Source organism: Oryctolagus cuniculus, chromosome 8 (genome assembly GCF_964237555.1).
Source record: "Oryctolagus cuniculus chromosome 8, mOryCun1.1, whole genome shotgun sequence".
In the NCBI taxonomy this organism is placed as follows: domain Eukaryota; kingdom Metazoa; phylum Chordata; class Mammalia; order Lagomorpha; family Leporidae; genus Oryctolagus; species Oryctolagus cuniculus.
In genome coordinates this window covers 23,465,325-23,482,897 of record NC_091439.1, presented here as the reverse complement: position 1 = coordinate 23,482,897, position 17,573 = coordinate 23,465,325, and the positions used below count along the sequence as shown (strand labels likewise).

Genomic DNA, 17,573 nt, shown 5'->3' with positions numbered 1-17,573 from the left:
TGCGCAAGATGCAAGGAGCGGAAAGGTTTGCGAAAGATTCGGGGAAGAATTTGCCATTCGAGTCGCTGAGCCAGTAGTAAGTTTGCGAGTGCATTCCTCCTTTTCTACTTCTCTCCTTTTAGAGTTCGCCATTCCTTTTCTCCACGTCTGTTTCCCCAGCTTCCCTCTTTTCCCTGGCTTCCCATCCCTCCTCTCCAAATCCTCAGTCCAGGAAGAGGAGCCACAAGCACAGGTGGGCCGGGCCGCGCCGGGCCACGCCGGGGCGGGGCGGGGCCAACAGAGGGGGCGGGCCGCTTCCTGTCGACGTGCGCCGTCAGGACGCTGCGCACGTAAGAGGACATCCGGCCGGGCTCCGAATGTCCGAAGCCTGCCCTGTCTGTGGGTGTTAGTGGCTCTGTCGCTGGAGGGCTGGCTCGCGGATTGGATTTCCTGCGGTCGCGAGCCGGCCTCACGCCGCTCCCTGTCCCTCCGTCCCGGGAGCGATCCCGGCCTCCCCGCTAGGCCGAGCCTGGTCGGCCCGGCGCGCGCTCGAGGTAGGGTCGCCCGCGGGCGGTGACGGTCGTGGGCTGGCGGAGCCGCGTGGCGCCCCTTCCTGCTCCTGCCTTCCCGTTCAAAGCCGCCGGGTGACCGGGGCAGTGTGCAGCGTTCCCGGAGAAGGGTTTGACCCCGTGTAAGGTTAAGAGGAGGGTTTCATTCTTAGGTGTCCAAAACAAATTGGCGGGGATAAGAAAACGAGACTGCACTTTCCCGGTGGGTTCAGGGACAACTCCCGGAGCAGAATTCGCCCGCGTGATCTCGGGATTGTTGCTTAGTGTTTTGGCCAGGGCACTGCCCTGTACAGATTTGGTCTATTTAAATGTTGCACGAGTGTCCTAGTGGTTGGACGTTACTTAGCCAATCTATGAACTCGTGGCTGGGCTGTCCGGATTTCTGCGTTGATCCCACCCTGCCTGCCGCTTGATTTTTGATGTGGACATTGCACACAACTTCGGTTTAGAAAGATCTTGTTTTTCTACGTGTGGTATTTCTTACAACTTAAGGAAAGCCGATTTTAAAGTGCTTTAATTGGTGTAACGTGTATGCTGGTAAGCCTCAACTTGAACCCAGTTAAAATTATATGTTCACTGCACGGAGAGAAGATAAGCTTTCAGAGTCAAAGCCACTGTAATGCCTTTAATATCTTTTTAGAGAGTGGTTTGATTTTATGGTTAGAGATGTCACGTGACTCGGTTAACAGTTTTATGTAGATGTTACATAGAGAAAATAGTTTTTTTTTTTTCAAGTTTGGCAGCATCAGGTTATCGAATATATAGCTTAAAGTGGTTAGTGATTTAAAGTAGGTAAATATTGCACTTTTTAATGATTTCTTGTTAATGTATGCCTAATGAATTTTGTTAAATAAAGTGCAGAATACTTAACATCAGAGAAACTTTTTCTTATGGGAAAAGAAACTACTTTGGCTTTTATGATAGTTTTTTTTTTTTTTTAATACTTATTTGAAAGGCAGTGAGGGCTACAATTCCATGGCTGGGTGAAGTTCAGATTCAGTCCAGGTCCCCATGTGAATAACAGGAACCCAAATGTTTGAACCACTACCTGCTGCTTTCCAGGGTATGCATTAGCAGGAAGTTGGAATCCTGAGCTGAGCAGAGACTTAAACCCAGACCCTCAAATATGGGATGCAGGGGTCCCAAGTGGTATCCTAGTTGCTATACCAAACTCTCACCCCAGGGTAGAATATTTTGACATTTCTGTTTTTTGACAATGTTTTTGCTAGTGAGTGTCTTAAGTCATCCATTTTATTTGGAATATTTATGCTTAATGTAAAAATGACAGAATTGAACTTAAAATTTGAGAATAAGAAGATTTCATTATACTAAGTCTTAATTCATTAAAATATTAAAGGCAACCTATTACAGCTTTTCTGTTCTCTTTTATGGAAGGAGGGAAAAATGCCCAAAAAAAAGACTGGTGCGAGGAAAAAGGCCGAAAACCGCCGGGAACGTGAAAAACAACTAAGAGCCTCCAGAAGCACTGTAGATTTAGCTAAACACCCGTGTAATGCTTCCATGGTAACAGCTTTTTTTTTTTAATATCACGTGACAGTTGAAAAACTGTATAGTATTTTACCTGAAATGCACCTTTGATTACTGAATTTGAAGTATGTATTAGAGGCGTTCTCATTGTTTTCACTTAACACTGAAGAGCAGTGATTTTTTTGATTGAAATCTAGAATATTACCTCAAAACACTATTGGTAACAAATATTTAACAACGGATAATAAGATAACATTTTTTTGTTATATATATTATGTATAATATACATTATATAACATTTTATGGTTGTATATTTCCTTCCTTAAACACCTTTATTACTATAAAGAAAACAGATTTCATGTGTTTCCTAGATATAATTCTAAAAAGATAACCATACTTCCCTCCCTCCCTTCCTTAATCCTCTCTCCTTCCTTCCTTTCTTATTTTTTCCTTTAATTTTTGCAATAGCATAATTTAAAAAAAAATTTATTTATTTGAGAGGTAGAGTTACAGAGAAAGGGAGAGAAAGAGAGGAAGGTCTTCCATCCATTGCTGCAGTGGTGGGAGCTGAGCTGATCCGAAGCCGGAGCCAGGAGTGTGTTGTCTTCTGAGTGTCCCACTTGGGCACAGGGGCCCAAGCACTTCTGCTGCTTTTCCAGACCACAGCAGAGAGCTGGATTGCAAGAGGAGCAGCTGGAACATGAACCAGCATCCCATACGCCTCAAGCGGAGGCTTAGCCCACTGTGCCACAGCGCCAGCTCCAATAACATACTTCTAATGTACTTTATAATCATGGGCTTAATGTACCACTAACCATGTGTTCAATGAGTAAAAAGTAGAAAGACCACTGTTCACAGGACTATAGACAAGGGCTAAAAGCAATAATAAAATCATAAGATGCCCATTTCATTCTTACACTTTTGTGTTGTTGCTATTCTATATAAACTGCCTTATATCAGAGAAAACATATTTGTATTTTTGGGACTGGCTTATTTCACCAAGCATCGTGATCTCCATTTATATCTATTTTGTTGCAAAAGACAGGATTTCATTCATTTTTATGGCTGAGTGGTATTCCGTTGTGAATATATACCACATTTTCTTTATCTAGTCATCAATTGATGGACATCTGGGTTGATTACATATCTTAGCTTCTGTGAATTGAGCTGTAGTAAACCCGGGGGACAGGTAACTTTCATATGCTGATTTCATTTTGTTTAGGTGAATTCCCAAGAGTGGGGTTGCTGGGTCATATATTTTCAGATTTCTGAGCTATCTCCCTGCTGTCTTCTGTAATGATTGAACTAACAGTCTATTAGGGCACCATTTTCCCCACATCTTCACCAGTATTTATTGTTTTTTGATTTTTGGATGGTAGCCATTCTAACTAAGGTGAAGTGAAACCTTATTTTGGTTTTTATTTGCATTTCCCTGATGGCTAGGGATCCTGGGCATTTTTTCATATGTGTGTTGGCCATTTGAATGTCACCGTTTGAAAAAATCACTGTTCATGTTGTCATTTTCTCTTAGCAATTATTCACCCATGTGACTTCTCTTTTCTGAACTTTCCAAGTTGTTGGCGTCTCTTATGGCGTCTTGTTCTGTTACCTTAGCTGCCTGTGCTCAGTGGGGGTAGTCTTGACAATTTTTGGCTGCTTTGAATTGTGAAAGTTGTGAGAAAGTAAAAGATTTTGTCATCATTATCTCTTTCCTTTCTTTGAGCATGTTTCTATTCCCACTGACCTTCTTCTCCTCTTTTGTTTCATCAAACATATATGGAATGCTTAATGTGATTTCATTTGTCAGACATTTATTATACATCTCCTGTGAACTATTTTAGCCACTTTGGGGAATACAGAGATGACTGACATGTTCCTATTTTCTCAAGCCTAAAGCTCAGTTGTGTTGTTTATTATTTAGGACCTATTTGTTTATTAAATGTTAGAAATGAATGGATAATGAAATAGCCCATGTAGCTGGAAAAGGGAAGGATATAGCTGGCACTCAAGGACAACTGCAACCTAAAACAGCTTGTGGTTCCATCTTTGGCTTTTTAAAAACTTTGGTTTCGGCTGGCGCCACAGCTCACTAGGCTAATCCTCCGCCTGTGGCGCCAGTACTCCGGGTTCTAGTCCCAATTGGGGCGCCGGTTCTGTCCCGGTTGCTCCTCTTCCAGTCCAGCTCTCTGCTGTGTCCCGGGAAAGCAGTGGAAGATGGCCCAAGTGCTTGGACCCTGCACCCCATGGGAGACCAGGAGGAAGCACCTGGCTCCTGGCTTCAGATCGGCGCAATGCGCTGGCCGTAGCATCTACCTGGGGGGTGAACCAACAGAAGGAAGACCTTTCTCTCTGTCTCTCTCTCTCTCTGTCTAACTCTGCCTGTCAAAAGTAAGCAAACAAACAAACTGGTTTCTTCCATTTCTCTGACTTTGTGTGTTTGACTTTATAGTTATTGCCTGTCTTCTGTCACATATTGTAGCACTCAGAGAAGCAAGGAGTCTGATAGTCTGAGCTTGAGCTAGTGCCCATCCCAGTACTAAAATTTACTAAAATTTAGGGAAGGTAAAATTATATAGCACAGTCATGGCAGTGGGGATTCCATTGTATGTCAAGGTCTTTTCCAGAGAAGAGAAGTACTGAGCAGACAAAACAATAAGTAATTATGTCTTATGGTATACATTTGTGCATATAATGAGAACTAGATTTTAGTGTGTTAAGAAAGGTACAGTGACTTTATTAGGAACAAGAGGTGAAAAAATCTAGCTTGTGTGGAGGGTATCTCGTTCACAGAGGTAGCATTGTCACCAGAACTTCTATGAGGTATATTTGCGGAAACATTTTTTTTAAAATGTACGCAAATAAGAACGGGATTTATTTAACAGTGAAAGAGCAGATATACACTCATGCGTGAGTGTGTGCAGCCCTACAAGGAGAAATACCCATCATGAGTGGGTCAGAGGATTGCCTGAAGGGAGAAGGGGTGGGGAGGCAGAGAGAGAAGAGAGTGCCCATGTAGCACCAGCTGTGGTCCTTAGCGAAAGAGAGCTAGAAAGAACAGGAAAAAGGAGTATAAGATTGAACTGGGCAATATATGACTGTTACTGACTTGAATCTGAAGGGAATATGTCAGCAAGGTTTGTAAAGCGGTCAGGGACTAGATTGTGGAGGACAATTTGTGTTTAAGACCATAGTTAGGAATCTGGGCTTTCTGTGAAGTTTAGTATTTATTGTTCCAGTGTGTGTGTGTGTGTGTGTGTGTGTGTGTTTTAACCTCCATTCTGTAGTATTTAATTCCTTAAAAAAGAGTTTAAAAATAAAACACCATCAAATTTAGACTCCTTTGTGATAATGCCACTTCCTCTAGAGTGATGTGCCCAGTGCCTAGAGTATACCTTTGTTGCTTAAATACCTATAGATCCTTTGTACATGAATGGGGTTGGGAGGGTTTGGGGTAGTATCACATTTTGAGTTAAGAATATAAAGGTATTCTTTATAAAGCGAGTAAATTTGCAATTTTCAGCCAGCAGAAAAATTAATGTTATGTTTTTTACATTTTATAGGAATGTGACAAGTGTCAGAGGTAAATTTTATTTATTCCTTTTACTGTGTACACATAATAAAACAGTGCCACTCACCTTTTATATGAAATTTACCATATTTAAAATTTTTATTTTACATGACAAGACGGCAGAAGAATAGAGCATTTTGCTACTTTTGTAATTCTGTACAGAAGCTGCCAATTTGTGCACAGTGTGGTAAGTATATAATAATTAAGTACACATGCCTTTTATTTTTAATCAAGTATTTGGAAGTTAATTAGTTTGAACTTGAGAGTTTCTCTTTATTGCTTACAATAATATACCTCACTATTAGTAAAATAACATAAAATGTTACTTAGTCTACCAAAAACTTGCCACGTCTTAGCTTTACCTGTTTGATATAATGCCAGAAAATAATTAAGATAGCATTTAGATCCAAGTTACCAACATGTTGTTTTACAGGTGATGGCTTAAGCAGTGAACCACAATGCCAGCTCCCCAACACGTTCTTTTAAACATTAACAGAGCAGGTATCAGATTAATAACATTTAATTGATCTTGAATTTATTAAGACTACTTTAGTCTTGTCAATATCTGTTTCTTTTTTTTTAAATTTTAAATGTTACTTTTTATTTGAGAGGCAGAGACATACTGAGAGACAAAGAGACAAAGGTCTTTGGTTTACTCTACAAATTCCTGCCATAAGCGGGTACTGACCAGACTGAAGCCAAGAGCCTTGAATTCTACTGGGTCTCCCACATTGGTGTTAGGAACCCAGCCTCTTGAGCCATCACCTTCTGCTTCTCAGGGTGTGCGTTACAGGAAGCTAGAATAGGAAGAGGAGCTGCGATTCGAATCCAGGCACTCAGGATAGAGGTGTCCCAAGCTGTGTCTTTATCAGTATTTCAGATGCCCACCTCCCTTATTGTTGATTTTCTAGATTTTGTTTCTTGCTAATATTGCCTGTATTCTGTTGTGCCATTGAGAATAATTTTATTCTACTGTTTTAATCAGTGCTAATTTTGTGATCAGTGGTTTTTCTTTTGGCACTTATCACACGATTCTTGAATTTCTTCAAATGTGTTCACAAGTGATTGAAGTAGAGTTCCTAAGTCATGTACCCAGTTCTCAAGTATAGGTAGAAATTTCTCCTGAAATGATTAGTTAGTATAAAACTATATGATACTTTATAGAGCAGCAGTGTCTTGTACAGACTACCTGAGATAGATATTTCTTGAAAAAAATACATACAGTTGAGAAATGCTACAGGTTTCATCCTCATTGCTACCTGGGAGGTTTTTGTTACATATTTGTTACATGTCCTGAAGACTTGCAATAAAGAAACCTGATTAGCGTTATTCACTCTGGATTTGCTCCTGACTTACTTGAACAGCTATCCTCTTTACTTACGGGATAGTAGTGTCAAGTGTAATGGTTTGGGATGTGCTCATTTATGTGTGCTTATGTATGATAATGTCACAGTAAGTTAGTAATTTTTAGAGCTATAACCCTAGTGTAGTTTTAGATTTCAGAAAAGGTATCTTTTCAGTTTTACAATTAATGAAAAAGAGAAAACTGGCCTAGATGGAGAACTCTCATCTGCTGATGTTCATATCCTCATTTTATATAAATCTAATCAATGTAGTGTGAGAAAATAGATTTTGTTGGAAGATTAAGATAGATCTTGCTCTGTCCTTCCCACATTTTCTGTGTCTCTGGCCTTGAATTTTGCAGTGCTTTACTTGGATGTGTTTTCTACTTACTGATTCTTATGTTAGACATGCTGCAGTTGGATAACTGCTGCTTAGTTTCCAGTTTTTCTCCCCATTTCCTGTTTTCTAACGTGGTTCTTCATGGAAAATTGAGCACCTTCTCTTTGTTTAGTGTTCCACTTTGTGGGGTCTCAGATGGAAAATTAATGTGTCATCATCAATCTTCATGTAGTGTCTGATGATCGGTTTTGCTGACCGTGTTTTGGGTTGGTAATGTGCTGCTAGATCAGAATTTCTGTGGCTATGTCATATTTTTTTTACCTTTAACAACATATTTTTGTTTTTTGGCACTTGGGCACAATTTCAAGTTTCTGATGGGAAAATGTTTATCTGGGAGCTATGTTTGTAATTTTTTTAATACAAGTGAGTTTGTTAGATGAGTTGGTTGAGCATTAAGTTGTTTGGTTTGGTTTGCAGTATTCTGTTAAGGAATAAATAATAACTTCAGAAAAGACTGTTTATTGTGAATTATAAGATGTAAAATTCATTTTAGATTGTGGCTTTTAGAAGTCTATTTTGATCCATTTGAAAATTAGCACATTTTAAAGTGTCAAAATAATAATTTTTTTAAAAAATTTCTTTATTTATTTGAAAGTCAGAGTTACACAGAGAGAGGAGAGGCAGAGAGAGAGAGGTCTTCCATCCAATGGTTCACTCCCCAGTTGGCTACAATGGCCGGAGCTGCGCCGATCTGAAGCCAGGAGCCAGGAACTTCTTCCGGGTTTCCTACACGGGTGCAGGGGCCCAAAGACTTGGGCCATCTTCTACTGCTTTCCCAGGCCAGAGCAGAGAGCTGGATTGGAAGTGGAGCAGCCAGGTCATGAACCGGCATCCATATGGGATGCCGGTGCTTCAGGCCAGGGTGTTAACCCACTGCGGCACAGCGCCAGCCACAAAATAGTTATTAATACAAACATAAATTGGAATTTCTGATTCTAGTACAAATGTCTATTAGCATTTAAATTATTTTTATATAATGTTTTAGCAGATTTAATAATAAATTTTAATCCCAGTACTTCTGATGCAGATAATAAGATCTTCGTTTTATCTTTATTTAAGTTGTAAATGATACTTATTCCATTCTGTTTGATTTTAAATTATTTCCATAGGAGCTTGGGGTAGGAAAAAAGAATTGGTAAATACTTACATGTTCTATCTTGCAGAAGTAATAGTGCAAACTTTTTTCTTTACTAGGGAAAACAAAATGCATGATGAAATCTTCTGATTGTGTCATAAAGCATGCTGGTGTGTATAGTACTGGCCTTGCAATGGTGGTAAGCTTCTTGTCATTATTTCTTAGACCCAGTAGGTTTGTAAGGATAAGGAAAAGTCATTTTGACCAATTGGTGGTTTTTTTTTCTGTATAGCTGTGCTTCATCCCTTGCTTCAGTCATTCTCTGGTTACCTAGTTTTTCTCTGGCATGCTCTTTGTATATTTCCCTCATAACCCACTTGTTTGGGGCTCATTTTTTTCTTATTGGGAAAATGTCCAAAGAGTGGAAACTTAATTTTTGTTGATTGAAGCAAAAGTTCTCAGTGGTACTTTTGTAATGTTCTAATCAGACTGTAAAACAAAATACTGTTTACTGAAAGCACAGTCTAACCAACATTCAAGCCTTTAGTTAGAAGGGCAGCCTTATTTGACTTCCAGAAGAACCTAGGATTAATAGTTTTTCTAAGTACTATAGTTCACAAAAGTACGTATACTTAACATATAATCTCTTTATTAATGTAGGATTTTCTAAGGAAATTCAGTATTTTAAATAATAGAACAATTGGATTATATGTTCTCTTTTTCACTAAAACATGTTTTCCTTTTAAAAATGTATTTTGTTGTGATTTTTACTTCTGATGTCTAGTCCAAATGCAGAAAGCAGTACTGTTTTTGTGAATAGATATACAATTTTCTGTCATGAGACAGGCCTTTTTTTCTTGTATAGTCTTCTCCATTGGGTTTTTCTCTTTGCTTACAGGTATGGGAATGGTAGCCATATTATCCCTTGTTTTTTTTTTTTTTTTTGGTTTTTTTTTTGGTTTTTTTTTTTTTTTTTTGAACCCCTCCCTGTACTTTACCTCTTTTAACTTCTCCTAGATGTCTTCCTTTGAGAGTGTCTTCTCCATGTTAGAACCTGGAATGATCTAAGAGATAAAATTATACTTGAGGATTTCGTGGTTACACTCACTGATAATCAGTCTTTACTGTTTTTGTCACAGAGCTTTGAATAATAGACTGCTGAACTGAGATTCAGAAGATCTAGATTTAAAACTCAGTTCAATTGTAATCTAAATCAGGAAATCGGGTTCACTTTGGGGCCTCAAATTCTTAATTTTTAAAGGAGCAATCATCTACTCTCAAATTTTGTTCTAGCTTTTAATATTCTGTAGGTGTCAGTGTGCTATTGAAAGACAAATTCTCACAGTCTTAACTTTCTATAGAATTGGAGAGTCTTACCTTGTTGTGTAGTTTCATATATTTTACTTTCAATATTTTTCCACTGAAAAATGTAATAATGGTTTCAAACATAAGTTGCCTTAAAAGAAAAAGGGAGATGGAAGAAATGTAGTATTTCCCTTAAGAAAAAGCTATATGATTGTTTTATAGGTTATATAGATAAGTAATCTTATATCAGAAGTGGTAGTATTTAAAAATTCAGGGATTGTTATAGACAAGAAAGCTTAAACTGTTAGTTCCAAACTTCTTTGAATCAGAATTCATTTTGAAGGCAGCACTCCTAGCTCCCTTGACTTAAATTTATAATAGCGTATGTGTATGGTCTCCCCTAGCTTTTTATTTTGATTTATGGCTATGTTTTGTGTATCATGAATATTACTGTTAGTGAGGTAGTTGACTTAGAGTGAGCAGTTAAGTCTTTTCTTTAATAAAAGTAGGTTACTATCATTGAGCGTTGATGTGTTGCTATATGCATGTGGTTTTTATGGTTACCATTTGTTAAATAACAGTTGCAGTGGGTCAAGTGACAGTGAATAGATTTTCTTGTTTCTTGGTTGCAGGGTGCAATATGTGACTTCTGTGAAGCTTGGGTGTGCCATGGTAGGAAATGTCTCAGTACACATGCCTGTGCCTGCCCTCTTACTGACGCTGAGTGTGTTGAGTGTGAACGAGGTGTATGGGATCATGGTGAGTGATAAGATGTAAACAGTAAGCTTTGCGCTAAACGACAGCTGACTGATAAACATTCTAAATGCTATTTAAAAATGTTTTTTTCCAGGATATTGTTAACCCTAACTATTAGTACAGTTTTGATATTCAATTTATTGGAAAAGGGATTTATCTGAGCATTAATAGTCTGTGATACTGTTTACTTAAGCAGGTAGAGAGTAGGTAGCCTCTTCGAGCATTATATTACATGAGTAGTCAGGAGAGATAGGGAACCCACATTTTTAAAGTTCAATTTCAAGAACTTTAGTAGTTTTTAATTTAGTTTTCATTAGAACAAAAATTACTGTTCAATTTTGATGTGTAATTTTGGTGTACCTCTGAAATGATTTGCTCTATATTTTCAGTTTTATAGATATTATATTTTTACAATAAAGTTTTATCCTATTTTCATTTTTTAATCAATAGGAGGCAGAATATTCAGTTGCTCTTTTTGCCATAATTTTCTCTGTGAAGATGATCAATTTGAACATCAAGCCAGCTGCCAGGTTTTAGAGGCAGAAACATTTAAATGTAAGTTTGTTTTCTTAATCTCAGATGTTCTTTATGCTTAATATTCTGGATAGTATAAATGTTCATGAAAAAGAAATTGCATTTTTTTGTGTAGTCTCTTATGGTAATTTAACTCAATATCAATTTTCTGTTTCTAGAAGAAAATGAAACCACATAATCCTGAAGGTTTCAACAGGGAGGCCAGTGGTTGTTTCAGTTCTTCATTTTGTGGGCTTCAGGCTTTGCAAGGCTTGTAGTATATCTGGTCCTTAGTACCAAGTATCATTTTCACTTTCAAGTTACAACAACCAAACCCCCTCCTTTACCCCTATTCTTAGTTCCAAATGTCCTCTGATAAGTGACAGTAACCAAGTTTGGACCTGCCAGTTGGTACCCATGATTCTTACACAGGAGTGCACATCAGAAGTACCTGTGGAGGTTTTAAATAAATACAAATACCATGACTTCATCCTTGGATATTCCATCTTACAAGTCTGTGGTGGGTGCCAGGCATCAGTATTTAACCTGCATGCATGATTCTCATGTAATTTCCAGTCAAGGACCAGTGTTGCTGACCAGGTTAATAGTCCTTATCTTTGAGGAGAATTTCTTCCTCAAAAGGTTAATTGAAATGAGAATCCATATAAAGCCTTCCTGTGTGAACCCGGCATTTAGTCCTTATTAAATGGTAGTTACTATCATAGTAAAATGACATATTCTCCCAGATAATAATTTCCTTTAGTTTCTCTTTCTGGTAAGAAATGCTAATTCCTGTACTCAACTATAAAATTAATGTCTTTGATCTAAGGTAGACATACAGCATACGCATACTGTACACATTTGTGTGTGTGTGTGTGTGTGTATATATATACACCTTGTGTATATGTATCAAATGCTTGTAATATTTATATAGAAAATTCTCAAAGAGCATCTCAAAGTATATAGCTAGTTAGCATATTTACCTTAGACTTTTGCATAATGTGTAACATAAAAATTGAATTTTTAATTTGAGATTTGGGAGCTTGTGTGTTTTATAGAATTTGAACCTAAGAGACTGTGATTGGTAATTCACTAATCCCAATGAGGAATCTTAGTGCTTTGGTAAACAAAGGAAAAATAGAAGAACTGAATTACTGACAGGATTTAAAGATGTATCTATCTTCCATAGGTGTTTCATGCAATCGGCTTGGTCAGCATTCATGTCTCCGTTGTAAGGTATAGTTATATATTTTCTTTTTAGACTCTGTTTTTAGTCTCTGTATTTCTACAGCGGTCCTTGGATTATTTATGGTTGTAATCAATCTATACAGGACCTTAATTAAGAATTATGCAGTTTAATCATTCACTTTTGACATTGTGTAATTGAAACTAAAGCTTAAATGACTTTCCAGTGGTTTTCCAGTGGCTTATGGTAGAGTTGTCACTAGTGCACATGTCTCTGGGGTCCTGGCTAAGTGTTTCTTACACCTATGTTTATGGAGAACGTTCTGACCAAAGTATTTTATAAATATATGTATGTGTGTGTGCTTATAAAAAGTGTGTATCTAATTTTTATTTATTTGAGAGGCAGAAATAGCAGTAGACATAATAGGGAGAAAGAGAGAGAGAGAGACCTTGTATCTGCTGGTTTACTGCCCAAATGTCCACAATAGCTGGGCCTTGACTGGGTTGAAGCTAGGAGGTGGGAACACAATCCATGGATTGCAAGAACCCAGTTACTTGAGTCAGCACCAGTGTCTGCCAGAGTCTGCATTAACAGGAAGCTGTAATCAGGTGTTTGAGCTAGGAATGGAATCACCGTACTTTGTGGAATGCAGGTGTCGTAACTACTCTGCCAGATGCCTGCCCTGGAAGTATCTTAATTAATGTCAAAATGCACCTTCTTAGAAGAGTTTGGGTAAAGTGAAAGATTTCCTTAATGTTCCATTTCCTTAGTCTCCTGCATTTCTGTGAATGATCACTAAACAGATGCAGCCAGTTCACTGCCTCTCGGAAAAATTTTGGGGTCCTTGCATTCTTGTGGTGCTCTCCCAGCTTCACTCCGGTTAACCAGATGGCTTTCAGTGTGTGGCAGGTGTTCGTGCTCTCACCTTTCAGGTGTGGCCTGTGCTGTGTCACTGTGCATAGAAAACCTCTTCAGTCTTTGCTTACTCTACTGCACTTGCCTCAGCTAAGATGTCATGTCTCAGAAAGTCTTCCATGAAATCTCATGTCTGGTTTAGTACCTTTTGTTTGCACTTCCTTTCAATGCTTAGTGACTTCTAATGGCCTCTTCACTATTCCAGTTAGACTGTATACTTTGTGTGGTAAATACTGTTCACCATTATGTCATCAGGGACTTGATGAATACGCAGATATCTATGAATGAATACTTATGCCTACTTGTCATACTCTGTGTATAGTTAGTCTCTGTCTTGTATTTGGTCTTGGTTCAGAAGAGTTCCAGAAAAACTATTACTCTTCAAGAAATTGAAATCAGGAGTGTTAACTAGTCTCAACAAAGTTCTTCATCTCTGCCTTACCAAGTCTGCATCTTTGAATTTTCTTGGAATATTGATTGATGTCTTCTTATATATTCTTATATTTTTATTTATTTAATTATGTATTTTCACTTGTCCTTTATAGGCTTGTTTCTGTGATGATCATACAAGGAGCAAAGTGTTTAAGCAAGAAAAAGGAAAGCAACCTCCTTGTCCTAAATGTGGACATGAAACTCAGGAGACCAAGGATCTCAGCATGTCAAGTAAGGCCCTTCTTAAGATACCAATGGAGTGCTTTGCTTTTCCAAAGTGCTTAAACTTTATCTTTTTATCTTTTCCCCCGGTTTATCTTTTCCCTTGTTTTTCTTACTGTTGCTGCTGCTTTGAAAAGATGAGGTGCTCTCTTAATATGGGTAATTTTATAGCCTTGAAAAGTATATGGCTAAAATTTTTCTACTTAATACACACACACACACACACACTTATATATGTATCTCAATATCCACATTTATATTTGGCATTTGCCTCAGTTACTATTGGTGACTACTGATGTTTAGGATGGAAAAATGATTTTTCTGTGTTTGCTAAGTCTTCCTTACTAATAATTAAGTGACTATAAATCTTTAATATTCAAGTGTTATTCAAGTGTTGATAATCTTTAGTAGCTGGAAGTCAAAAGTTATTCTGAAACTATTCTTAGGTGTGTAGTATTTCAGCACTATGCATATATAATATATTAGTACTATAGGAAATTGTTTTCTGGCTTTATATAACTTTTTCATGAAGGAATAAGACTACTACAAATGTGTAGCTAACAGTTTTGTTAAAGACAAATTTGTTTATCAAACACAGCGGAATGGAACCATAATTTTGAACAACTGATAATACTTTGTTTAATTAAGGACGTAGTAGCACAATGAAGTGAGATTGGTTTTTCTGATCCTTTGCACTAACATTTGTATTGCTACTAAGGCAGAAGAAAGCAAAGTTTTGTTTTCCAGGATACTTGTATTATAAAAAAGCCATCCTAGGGAAAATGTAGGGTCATGAAATCAACTGTGTTGTTTGATTTTGTGATTTGGAAATAAACTTTAGTTGACCGAATGAAGGGTGTTTTAACTTTTAATGCACCTTACTATCTTCAAAGAGTTAACATTTATCTACATTTTGTTTTCTAACTTTTTGTACATTTAACGAAAAGCTACTATCATCTTTATTACTTGTTATGGTGTGTGTATAGTCCTGAGAAAACTAAGGAAATATCATCTACTTTTCCATTTGGGAATAAGAAGCATTCAGTGAAGCTCATGTGATTTTATATATTAGGAAAATGAGTATTTGGAGAATTGGAACTAACAAAAACCCCAATATGTATGTCTCTTTTGTAGCACGCTCCTTGAAATTTGGCAGGCAGGCTGGAGGTGAAGAGGGCGATGGAGCTTCTGGGTATGATGCTTATTGGAAGAACCTTTCATCTGACAAATATGGGGAGAGTGGCTACCATGATGAGGAGGAGGATGAGTACGAAGCAGAGGAGGATGAGGAGGAAGAATATGAAGGTGGAAAGGATTCAGATGCTGAGTCATCAGATTTGTTTACAAATTTGAATTTAGGAAGGACTTATGCCAGCGGTTATGCTCATTATGAGGAGCAAGAGAACTAGGAGAGCTGCTTGCCCTTGGTGACCTTGTGTGAGAGAAGCAGGAATGTGTGTGTGCTTGATGAATCGTGTGCAGATATTCAAAGTACTAGCATTTGGCCTTGGACAAAAGACTAGTCACATTTACTGGGCCAACTTGTGGGGCATAGCATTTTTATAGGAATTAATAATCAGGCTTATAGCATAAAAAATAAGGTTCAAATGTAAGATGTTTATTGATTCAAGCAAATGAGGCATCATGAATTAGATTATTACTGGTCTCTGTAATCTAGTAGGCTTGCCAATTAGATCCCTATATATAGGATAAAGGAATAGGTAATATATTTATTTGAAATTAAATTACTGTTTTTATTAAAACACTGCTTATAAATTCACTGTATCTGATTTTATAAAATGTAGTCGTGGATAAAATGAATTACTGTATTTTTGCTTTTATGTTTGTCCAGAAAATGAATATGCTATAATCTAAATTTTCATTAAATATTATATTATCTTAAGTAGTCACAGTATTTGTTTTAGCAACTGACTCAGTCCATCTCTTCACAGTATATGTCCCGAACAGTACCTATTACTAATGCCTAAATGTATTGACAAAGGTGACTGCTCACCATTTTTAGAGACATAATGAAGTGCCATCATTACAGATGTGTTGCTCAGGAAATTTATTTTTTTAATAAATTAGTGTTTCACTTATATATACCTTTGAACATTTATTCTCAATTTTTTTACTTATTTTGGAAAACATTTCAGTATTTTTGGTAAACTGCTTTATTGTTTGTCAAATATAGAAATAGATAGCAGTGGTTTATTACATGGTAGACACAAGGATATGCAGCACAACCCGATGTTTGATGGAAGGTGGAGAATGGACAGCCCTTGCACAAGTTCCAGTTGTTATAACTTTACATTGACCAAGAATTGAAGTGGTATAGTGATAGAAAGGGATGCATTATCTGATTGGCATTTTAGATGTAAGGAGAAAATTGTAAGTGATGATACCAGGGATAGATGGTCATTGCTGTACCATTTCTTGTTCAGTAGAGAAAATGAAGAGCTGAAGGCCAAAACATGCAATGGGAAGCCAGGTCTGAAACCCATAGCAACTCTAGTTGCATATAAAAAAAAAAAAAATTGTCTCTTGCAGTGGAATTGAGAAAATTGAGCATCAGGCTAAAGACTTAATAGTTGAATGGGTAAACTTCAAAGGCAGTTGCCAATCAAGGAAGATCAGGTATGGATTTCATTTTTTTTTTTACAGCTGAGTATTACTCCATAGTATGTATGTATGTGTGTGTGTGTGTGTGTGTGTATATGTGTATATATGTATGTATATATATGTATGTGTATATATGTATGTATATATACACACACACAATAGTTTTTTATTTTATATAGTCATCAGTTGATAGACATCTGGGTTAATTCCATATTTTAACTATTGAGAATTCAGCTGCAATGAACATGGGGGTACCCATAACTCATATGCTTATTTCTCTTGATTTGGGTAAATTCCTGGAAGTGGGAATGCTGGATCATATAATACGTCTGTATTCAGATTTCTGAGGTATCTTCATACTGTTTTCCACAGTGGTTGTACCAGTTTACATTACCACCAACAGTGGATTAAGATATTTTTTACCCCGCATCCTAACCAGCATTTGTGATTTACTGATTTCTGTATGAGAGCCATTCTAACTGGGGGTGAGATGGAACCTCATTATGGTTTTGATTTGCATTTCCTTGATGGCTAGTGATCGTGAGCTTTTCTTCAAATCTGTTGACCATTTGAACTTCCTCTCTTGAAAAATGTCTGTTCCAGTCCTTTGCCCATTTCTTAACTAGATTATTTGTTTTGTTGTTGTTGAATTTCTTGAGCTCTTTATAGATTCTGGATATGAACCCTTTATCACTTGTGTAGCTTGCATATATTTTCTCCCATTCTGTTGGTTGCTTCTTTACTTTGCCGTGTGTTTCTTTTGCGGTACAAAACCTTCTTAGCTTGAAGTAATATCATTTGTCAATTTTGGGTTTGATTATTTATGTTACTGGGGTCTTTTCCAAGAAGTCTGCCCATATATTTGTCTTGCAGTGTTGCCGCATTGTTCTCTCATAATTTGATGGCATTGGGTCATAGATTTAGGTCTTTGATCCATTTTGAGTGGGTTTTTGTGTAAGGTGTAAGGTATGGTTCTGGTTTCATTATTCTGCATGCAGAGATCCAGTTTCCCCAGAACCATTTGTTGAAGACACTGTCCTTGCTCAGGGATTGATTTAGTTCCATTGTCAAAAATAAGTTGATTGTAGATGGGTGGGTTGAGTGCTGGACTTTGTGTTCTGTTTCATTGGTGTACAGGTCTGTTTTGGTGCCAGTACCAGACTGTTTGGATTATAACTGCCCTGAAATGTGTCTTGAAAT

The 17,573-nt window shown here is 37.3% G+C and overlaps 1 protein-coding gene across 1 annotated transcript; it reads left to right on the top strand.

The window, feature by feature from the left end:
- Positions 1-302: 302 nt before the first annotated feature.
- Positions 303-15,852, top strand: ZNF330 (zinc finger protein 330). The gene is made up of 10 exons (XM_002716941.5): positions 303-533; positions 1,944-2,072; positions 5,597-5,616; positions 5,721-5,791; positions 8,542-8,621; positions 10,360-10,486; positions 10,934-11,038; positions 12,186-12,232; positions 13,643-13,760; positions 14,886-15,852. The coding sequence occupies exons 2-10, from the start codon at positions 1,953-1,955 to the stop codon at positions 15,158-15,160; spliced, it is 963 nt and encodes a 320-aa protein (XP_002716987.2). The 5' UTR covers positions 303-533; positions 1,944-1,952; the 3' UTR covers positions 15,161-15,852.
- The last annotated feature ends 1,721 nt before the right edge of the window (positions 15,853-17,573 follow it).